General features: G+C 33.4%; 1 protein-coding gene across 1 annotated transcript; it reads right to left on the bottom strand.

Annotated features, from left to right (window-relative positions):
• Window positions 1-877: 877 nt before the first annotated feature.
• On the bottom strand, window positions 878-5,598 carry LOC140608340 (translation machinery-associated protein 7-like). Its single transcript, XM_072783259.1, has 2 exons — window positions 5,589-5,598; window positions 878-1,317 (listed from the first exon to the last, which is right to left on the bottom strand). Exons 1-2 carry the CDS (start codon window positions 5,596-5,598, stop codon window positions 1,115-1,117), a joined length of 213 nt encoding a protein of 70 aa, XP_072639360.1. The 3' UTR covers window positions 878-1,114.
• Between the last annotated feature and the right edge of the window lie 5,030 nt (window positions 5,599-10,628).

Below are 10,628 nucleotides of genomic sequence, written 5' to 3'. Positions count from 1 at the left end.
TGACAGATAGAAGCGATCAAACAGTGCAGCACACGTTAATATATCTCAAGTTTAGAAAGGCTTCTGTTTCTGTCCTGTAAACCATCACATTAAATACCCTGGAAAAATATGACCTTGACTACAAAATTATTGAGGGGCTGAACAACTGGTTCTTGGTTTTTAGTAGATTATGTCAACTGAGCAAGGGGAATAAAAGATACCTTTAGCGATTGCTTCTTTACTGAGTGATATTTATTACTGCCATCCATAACCTAGATCGATACTTTCCTTCAGAAAAAAAATGTCATTGTTACCTACTTGGGACTGGGGACAGGTAATTGCCCAATCTACCATTCACCATTACATCTTTGTCCCCCATACCTCACTCAAACCACATACATACATATGCTTCTCTTTGTTTTTATGACTATTCTTACTTCCATTATTTACTCTCTTTTAAATTACAAGCAAAGAACTTAAGGAAATGTTATTCATTAACTTCTTTGACATACAACAGTGTCACACTGTACCCTTTGCCAATGATGAATGAGATAATGCAAGTGGTTTTCAAATATCTCTGTTCTTAAGACTTAATAGAAATTATAGTTGTAATTCTGCTTTTAAGACTCTTCCCCAGGAGTTACTGACTCATTGAGTGTGAGTTGGAACCTGGGATTTCATACTTCCTACTACTGCCCTACAACTGGATATGCTTTATTAACACCATTTTAAATAATATAATCTAGCCTGCCCTTCAAGTTTTTGAATCAGAATGCAAACAGAGATAGGATACAGGATTAACAAAAATGCTTAACTTATTCCTTTCACTGGAATAGTTTAAATTATATTTATAATCTATATATAATCTGTATTTGGGTTATTATTAGCAAGACAGAACTTGTAAGGAGTATTTACAAATGAGCACTATATCATCAAATGTTACAGATTTATAAAAATCTTTTTTTCAATGATTGATTGTCTTTTTGTTTTGTTTTGTTTTACAAAAGTTTACAACAGGATCTAAGACAACACTGGATTCTAGCTATAGATGGCAACAGATGCTGTGACAGGGAATCCAGATGTTTAAACAAGAATGGAATTAAGGACCAGCATTTCCTCAAACATAAGGAATAGCTTACTTCTTGCCAGATTTCTTAATTCCACCTGTGACCAGAGGGCTCTTCCCCATGACCTTTGCTTTTAGTTCCTCCAGTTTCTCCTGCTTTTCTTTCTCCTCTGCTTCTACTCTGCTCCCCTTTCTGCTTGAATTCCTTATCTTGTCTATCTCCTTGGGCTGCTTCAGGGGCTGCTTCAAGGGCTGCTTCTTGCTACCTATGTCTTCCCCAGAGCCTGCCACCTGAAGCAGAGCCTTTAAAATTCTTAATATAGCATTTAAAGGGTTGGTATTGGTTACATTCTGTTATAAAATGAGAGCCTCAGTCTTAGATATTATCTATCACAGTGTTCTTTAGCAAATGATTTAAAGACTGTTTCAGAGTTACTAATTAAGTATACACAGAGAAAGACTCCTCTCTGGGTAGAACATTCCTATTTAGCATTTTTGTCTCTAGTGATTCTCAAAACAGTATTAAACAACTCATTTATATACACTCTAATAGTCCCTACCAAATTTAAGAAATAGAGGAGAAATAGCAGATTATCTATATATACCAGATATGGCCAGTTGGTAGAAAACAGTACCCTGGATTGATCACATGCTGTGGGATTGTGTCCAAAATCCTCCTATAGTAAGAGTCTGGGAGGTTAACTGATGGGAATGATTGTAGTCTATGCTCTTCATGTTATACTCAACTGGTATCATTCTGTAATCTAGAGGACCATTCCTCCTTCCTACTCTCTTACTTCCTACCTTGTTTCCTATGCTACCTTTGGCTAGCAAGGATTGAAAGTGAGAAGTATGTCTCTAACCTCCTCAAAATCTTCAATGGCTATATATTCCTGACACAATTAAAATTAAACTATTTTTCACTGAATGTTCATGATCTCTGCCAGTACGTTAAAGTCCTTCTCAGCTCTCTCCTAACTCAAACTTTATGTTTCAGTAATACTAAACTACTTGTAGTTCCTAGACATTCTAGACTTCCATACACTTATGCTTATGTAAATTCTGTCTGGGATCCTTTTCCATTGTTTGTCTTCAGATGTATATTTGGTCATCATTCAAATGTCATTTCTATTTTAATTTCTAAATCTTCAATCATGCACAGCACATACATACATATTACCAACTATATTAGATTTATTTTACATGTAATACTATCAACATTTACCTATATTCATTCCAAAATTACCTGTAAATGCATTACAATTCTTTATTAAAACAATGTTATAATTGGCAATTAAGGTCTTGGATTCATCACAGAATGCTACAGTTAAACATGATCTTAGATTTGTTTTAACATAATTTCTTTCCATTACACACAGTAAGTATGAATGAATACATGGCCTCAGGTTGCTTTGGGAATAATCCTCGGAGGTAAACTCTTCAAGGAGTTCACATGTCTTGAGTCAGTTTTCCTCTAAGATCCTTGCAGTTTCTAAAATATTAGGAAAACAGAATGATTAAATCTTGACTTAAAATCATCTGTGAGAAAACTCTGCTTAACCTCCTGACCAACAACAGATAAAAGTTAAAATATTCTGCTCTCATTCATGTTTTATCTGATTTTAATGAAAAGCTATTAAATGTTTTAAAAAAAACTGTTCTAAGACTTATTTGCATCTTTAAAAAAAAATCCATAGTTGTCCCAGCTGTCAAAAAACAAAACAAAACAAAGCAAAATAAAACAAAACCCTTCAAATTCAAATGAGGAATAGAAGTCAGTGAAAAATGTAGGTAGAATCTAATGCAGGTAGAATCTAATGTATTGTATAATTACCAGCTTGGCCAACATACTTCTAAAAAATGTATAAAAAGCAAAGTCTCAATTCATGTGATTTAGAGTCTTGATTATTCCATATCCTGCACAAATGAGGATTAATAGTATCTAGAGTTCAAGATGTCAAACAAGAATTTTTACCCCAAGCTGAATATTTCTGCATATACATTATTAACAAATTTGAAATTCCTTTTTATATAACTTTTAAATAAAATCTGTGATGGACCTCATCCCTGTTGGAAGATCCCATTAAACAACAGAATCTGATTCTGATCATCAAATTTGCAATGACATCTTAAGATACAGTATTTATTCTAGATTACCTTTTATTAAATCTGTGTCTGTGGATGTGGTGTTAGCATAATCTCTGAGATCTCTGTGACTTCATTCTTGTTAGATAACATATATTTGTATTTCTGGGGCTACTTCTTGTAAAGAACTATAAAAGATCTAATATTTTACCTTATTTGATTGTTTAGTTACCTCCTGGTCTGAGGAGGTTCTAAAGAAGTTTAATATTATCCAAAACATAGGAGAGTATTCCCTGTAAGTATCTTATAGGAAATAAGCCAAATAAAGAAGACTACCTGGCCAGAGGTGTAGGATTTTATTACTTACAGCAGGGCAGCACTTTGAGTCCTAGAGAATAATGCATGCTGCACAGGCAGAGAGTTTGCATCACAGGTAAAGAAACCCTAAACTCAGGGAATGTAAATTAGTTTTATCCCAGATGGAGATATTATATTAATTATACTGGACAGTAAATAAATCAGTACTCTGCCCTGGAGGGAGTCACCAACACCCCAAAACTTCAAAAGTTATTTACTATACAAAACCCCTAAAAAAGACAGTCCAGAACCAATAACCTTCCAAAACAGAAAGTGGTAGGCCCAGATGGGTTCACTAGAAATTATATCACTTAAAGAAGATGTTATACTCATTCTCTACAACCTCATTCAGAGAATAGAAGAGAGAGAATGTCTCCTAACTCATCCTGCGAGATCAGAATTATTCTAATGCTATAACCAGAAAGGATTTTATAAGAAAACTACAGACTGTTAATCTCTTGTGAACATAGATACAAAAATTTCCAACAAAATATTAGCAAATAGAATCCAACAATGTGTAAGAATTATATACCACAACCAGTGGAATTTATCTCAGGCAAAAATGGCTACTTCAACATTTGAAAATCAATTAAGGCAATCTATCACATAAATAGGCTAAAAAAAAAATAAAGATCCAATGGTCATATCAATAGATGCATAAAAAGCATTGAACATTATCAAACACCCGTTTGTGATAAAAATTCATTAAACTAGGAATAAAGGGGAACTTTTTCAGTTTGATAATGAGTATCAACAAAAAGCCTACAGCTAACATATTTAATGGTGATAAACTCAAAACTTTCCCACCAATATCAGGTACAAAGCAAAAAATGTCCCCTCCCATCTCTCCTCTTTCTTTTTTTTTTTTTTCTTTCTTTTTTTCTTTCTTTCTTTCTTTCTTTCTTTCTTTCTTTCTTTCTTTCTTTCTTTCTTCTTTCTTTCTTTCTTTCTTTCTTTCTTTCTTTCTTTCTTCTTTCTTTCCTTTCTTTTTCTTTTCTTTCTTTCTTCTTTCTTCTTTCTTTCTTTCTTTCTTTCTTTCTTTCTTTCTTTTCTTTCTTCTTTCTTTTCTCTCTCTTTCTTTCTTTCTTTCTTTCTTTCTTTCTTTTTATTTTATTTATTTATTTGAGAGAGAGAGAGAAAGAGAGAGAGCACAGAAGGAGAGTGAGAGGAAGAAGCAGACTCCTTGTTGAGCAGAGAGCTCTATGTGGAGCTTGATCCCAGTACCCTGAGATCATGACTTGAGCCGGAAGGCAGACATTTAACTGACTGAGCCATCCAGGCACCACCACTCCACACACATACACTCCTTTTCAATATTGTACACAAAGATTTAGTTAATAGAACAAGACAAGAAAAGAAAGTAAAAGGTATACATATATGGAAGGAATGTATAGAAATGTCTTTGATCACATATGACATGATCATCTATGTAAATAAGCCAAAAGTATCAAAGTATCAACAAATAATGTTTGTTGGATACAAGATATATATCTTGTATATATATATACAAGGATACAAGATATATATATATATATTCCACTTTTCTAGATAGCAGTAATGAACAAGTGGAATTTGGAATTGAAAACACTCCCATTAGGATCCAAAAATTAAATACTCAGGTATAAGTCTAACAAAGAATGTATAAGATTTCAACAAAACTAAAAAATTCTAAGGAATGAAGTCAAAATGCTGAAAAGAAAAAGGAGAGATAGTCCACATCATGGACAGGGACAGTCAGTATTGTCAAGATGTCAGGTCTTCCTCATTTGATCTATAGATTCAATGCAATCCTAATCAAGCTCTCAGCAAGTTATTTGTAGATAGTAGCAAACTAGTTTAAATGAAGAGGGGAAAAAAATCCAAAATAGGCAACACAACACTAAGGAGAAGAGCAAAATTGAAGGACAGAAACTACCCAAGTTCAAGATTCAACATAGGCTATAGTAATTTAAAAAATGTGGTATTAACAAAAGAACAGATTAATAGATCAATGAAACAGAATGGAAAGCTCAGAAATAGACTTACTAAATATAGTTGACTGATCTTTGACAAAGGAACAAAAGCAATATAAAGATAGTCTCTTCAAGAATGGTGCTAGAACAGCTGGACATCCACATATATAAAAACATAGAGACGTATCTAAGTACAAAACTTTTACTAGTCACAAAAAATATCAAAACGAATTACAGACTGGGGCATTTGGGTGGCTCAGAGCGTTAAACATCTGATGCTTGACTTTGGCTTGGGTCATGATCTCAGGATCATGATCTCAGACTTTAGAGATTGAGTTCTGTATCAGGCTCCACACTTAGTGTGACTCAGTGGGGAGTCTGCTTAGGATTCTCTTCCTCCCTCTTCCTCTGCCCCTGCTCCCCTCAAATAAATAAATATTTTAAAAAATTAGATACGTAAATGTAAAATAAAAAAACTACGAAAGTCCTAAAAGATAACAGATGAAAACCTGGATGACCTTGAGCATGAACCTGACATTTTTGTTTTTTGTTTGTTTTAAATATTGTATTTATTTATTCATGAGAGACAGAGAGAGAGGCAGAGGGAGAAGCAGGCTCCCCAGAGGGAGCCCAGTATAGGACTTGATCCTGGAACCCTGGGATCATGCCCTGACCCAAGAAAGACAGATGCTCAACCACTGAGCCACCCAGGCATACCAAGTCCTGACATTTTTGGCATAAGGCATGATTCATGAAAGAAGTAATGATAAAATGGATGTCATTAAAATTAAAAACGTCTGTGAAAGATGATGCCAAGAGAATAAGAAGACAAGCCACAGACTGGGAAAAGGCATTTTACAATCAGATAGACTATTATCCAAAACATTAACAAAAGAACAGTTAAAACTTCACAATAAGAAAACAAACAAAAACTAGGAGGAGGACCTTCATGGACACCTCACATAAAAAGATATACAGCTGGCAAGTGAGCACATGAAAGATGCTTTGCATGATATGTCATCAAAAAAAATGCAAATGATATCAATGATGAAATACCACTAAATACATATTAAATGACCACACCAAATGGTGACAAGGATATGGAATAGCAGGAACTCTCATTTATTGCTAGTGTGAATGCATCATGGTACAGTGACTCTGGAAGATAATTTGGCAACTTCTTAAAAACATATTCTTACTGTATGATACAACAATCATGCTCCTTGTTATCTCCCAAAGTATTTGAAAAATGTATGTCCACGCAATCCTCTGCATGGATATGTATCACAGCTTTATTCATAATTGCCAAACTGAGGAAGCAACCAAGATGTCCTTTAGTATGCAAATGGAGAAATATACTGTGATACATCTAGACAATGGGACATTATTTAGCACAAAATGAAATTAGCTATCAAACCATAAAAAACATGGAGGAATCTTAAATGCACATTATTAAGTGAAAGAAGCCAATCTGAAAAGGCTCTGTATTGTATGTATGTATGATTCCAGTGAAGAGTGTTAATAATGGGGGAAGCTGTTCATGTTTCGGGGTATGGGGTATATGGGAAATCTCTGTATCTTTTCAATTCAGCTGTGAACCTAAAACTGTTCTAAAAAATAAAGTATTAATAATAATTAAGGATATTCCTGAATAAAAGTGGATTCAAGGTTTGCATAAACATGAGAGACCTATGGGGAATATTCTCATAAGCTTTCTATAATCATGAGGTTATTTAGGGCCTCTTTAGTCCATTAAGTAATAACTAAAAAACATTTTTGCAAGCATTGACTTCTCAAAACATCTGATTTTGGCCGTAATCACATTGCACACAGTGGTAGCTGAATTGCTTCCAGGTTCAGTTTCCCTAGAAGCAGAGAGTAAAAGAAGGATTATTGGGAAAATGATACAGTGATGGAACTGTCAGTAAAACAGATAGGGTGTGAGGGATGCAGGATTAAGCAGAAAAAAAGCTAAAGATTTGATTTCTGTGGATCCCTAGCTTCAATCTGACCCAACAGGGAGGAGAATGAATGGCAATCCAAAGTTGTCAGACCTTGAGGGACAGTGGCTAGCTTTCTATGCCTCCTATCTGCTAGTCTTTGGCTTTATACATGCTCAGGGGGAGCAAAAAAACCAAGATATTTCTGGTTGCTTTAGGTGAATCAATTTAGCCCAAACCATTTCTCAGTGTAAGAGTGCAGCACTGAGCTACTGTCAGCCATCACCCACTGCAGCTGAGAGTTGGGCCCTGCTACCCAGTAAAGAAGATATGAGCAGGGTACCTACCCTGTTAACTACAAATTTTGTAGTGGCTTTAACTAACATAATTAGGCTCCAAATAGAGTCATCACAAATGTCCTTAAAAATATATTACATAAGTAGTCTTAGCAAACATACATGTGCCAAATTCACCCATGGAGACACACAAGTACACATGCGGACATGTATACACAAACATGCATATATAGCCCTAAAACAGATATGGTATACAAAACAAGCGTGTATTTCATTGATATATTTGGTTTTATATTTTATAATTTGTGAAGCATTGGAAATTAGAAGGGTGCTGATTTCCCTTTATTATTTGCCTAGGGATTCTAGAGCTAACTGCCGGTTTATTTATTTTTTTTCTCACACATTCCCTGAAGCATGTTCTGGCAATGAAAACAATTTTAGATACATTAGCACTGCACTCAAGGTTGTGATAATTATTATTCAAAAGAATCTTGTAGCATGTAAATATTTAAATTTTATACTAAGTATTTTAGCTTTGTGGGTTTTAGCAGTCTCTTTAAATTGGTGCTTGTATATTCTTCGATTTTTCTCCAATTTCAGAAACAAAATAGCTAATAATAATAGTAATCATAAAAGAACTCTGCTTTTCAAGCTTTCTTTAAGAGTCTGACATCCTAGCAGGTGTTGGTGAGTCTTTAGAAAGGAAATAGAAATAGAAATTAAGGAATAATAACTGACTTTCTGTTTAAAGTACAACAATGCTGTTTCAAAAAAAGTTATTTCCCTTTATAAATTTAGGCAATCTTTCTTCAAGATTATAGTACTCTTATATTTTCTTATACTGAGATACCTGTTGATACATAAATTCAAAATTTCAGTAGACATCTGCTTTAATTATATAGGTCATGGGCATTCCTTTGGTGATGTGCAGGATGCTGAAGGTCACCAGATGGAAAACATCCCATGGTCAAAAATTTAATGGGTGCCCACAGACAAATTCCTTAGACAGTGGTGAAGATCACTGAAAAGTTTCCGGACTTCTTTTTCATCAAGTGATAACTGTGTTTCATTGTGTGGAGGATTTTAATTTGGGATGCAAACTTGAATTACTAAATGAAAAAACTGTGTATGTTGTGACCTAAATGAAATGCGTTTGAGGATTTCATCACTGGCTACTCTTCAGGCCAACAGAATCTTACATATTTCCTCATGCTGCTCTGGTTCACCTTTATTAGGTCCAGTGACAGAGGGGCATTGAATGTTGTTATCTTTTCAGACTAAGTGATACTTTACTCTTTATAACCACGATTTCATGTGATCCTCATAATAATTCCCTGAGAAAGCTTATTGTTATCCATGCTAAACAAAGACATTCTTTAACAGGAATATATGTTTACAATAGAAGAATTACTATTCTAGTCCTATGATCTATATAAGAGAAGGGGGCAATTGGCTATATAAAGATGAACCTTTCAAGCAAGAGAAGTAAGACAAGTCACCACTTTGAAGGCAACTATATAATGTTCCTGCAAGAAATCTAAAAAACAGTAAAAAAATAAGGTAAAATATGATAAATGCTATAAACTATAAAGCGTGGTAAACTGTAAAGCAAGAGAGAAAAAGTTGTAATTGTCTTGGTGAAGTAAACTATTATTATACTAGCATTCCAAAGTACGTTGCCAAACAACAATTTATCTATAGAATTGCACACACACATATACTAATATTTAGAATAATGACCAAGGGATGTTACAAAATGTTTATGTGCCACCTAAAACATCAATCAAATATAACAGAATGGTTAGGTATTTAAATATTGGCCCTTCATGGCATTTCATTTTGATGAAAATTGGTGATTCATGAAGCTGCAATATGTATAACAGAAAATGTATTTGACAGGAAGTCAAAATATCTGGCTTCTATCTGTAAATTTCTCATGACCTTTCTGAATGTCACTTTTTTCACCTGTTAGATGAAGAGGTTGGATCACATTATCTGTAAATTATTTTTGGGATGAACATATTTTGAGTCCATGTGTGATAAAACTGTTAGCAAAAAATTATTTGTTTAAACAATTATATCAAAATAGTTTATAAGGATAAAGTCAATATATTTAAATATGATTATTTTTTAAGATTTTACTTATTCATGAGACACACAGAGAGAGAGGCAGAGACATAGAGAGAAGGAGAAGCAGATTCCCTGCAAGGAGTCTGATGTGGGATTCAATCCCATTACTCTGGGATAACGACCTGAGCCAAAGGCAGTTGCTCAACCACTGAACCACCCAGGTGCACCTAAATATAGTTTTTATTAATATTTTAAAATGTTTTATATTTAGAAAACCTAATTTTATTTCATTAACATATGTATAGAGGCAATATAATTTTCTTATGAAATAGAATAATTATCTGATATAATTAAATATTAATCCCAGAATATATTTAATTTAAACAACTGTTTTATATCTAAAGGACTATTGAGATTTCATACATACCAAATAAAAATAATTACTAAATAACTAATTTTGTTTCTTTTAGAATTTAGCTAATGCTTATTTTAAAAATCTCTGAGTTACTTGCAAAATAAAAGATTTTGTGGGAATGGAAAATTAAGATTACACTATTTTTAGGAAAAAGTTAATGACATTTTTAAAGTGATGTATGGATATTTAAATAAAAAATAAAAGTTTCATTCACAGATATAGATTATCAGTATTTTACCTCCTATTCACAAATATATTATAGCTGTTTGGAAGAGAGAGCAAGTGTTTGCATGCCTTAGTAGTTTGAGTTTCCACTGGGATGGTAAAGAATTTTAAATTGTAATAATGTTTAATGTTGTCATAAATAAGAATTTAGTAATTGTGTAGCCTGAGTCAAACACTAGAGTTTTTATTTTCAATCTTCTGGAATTCTGACTGTAATGAGTTAAAGATTAAAATATTACTAAA

This window comes from Canis lupus, chromosome 17 (assembly GCF_048164855.1).
Source record: "Canis lupus baileyi chromosome 17, mCanLup2.hap1, whole genome shotgun sequence".
Lineage (NCBI taxonomy): Eukaryota > Metazoa > Chordata > Mammalia > Carnivora > Canidae > Canis > Canis lupus.
The sequence above is the reverse complement of the archived record's forward strand: the minus strand, read 5'-3'. Positions and strand labels throughout refer to the sequence as shown.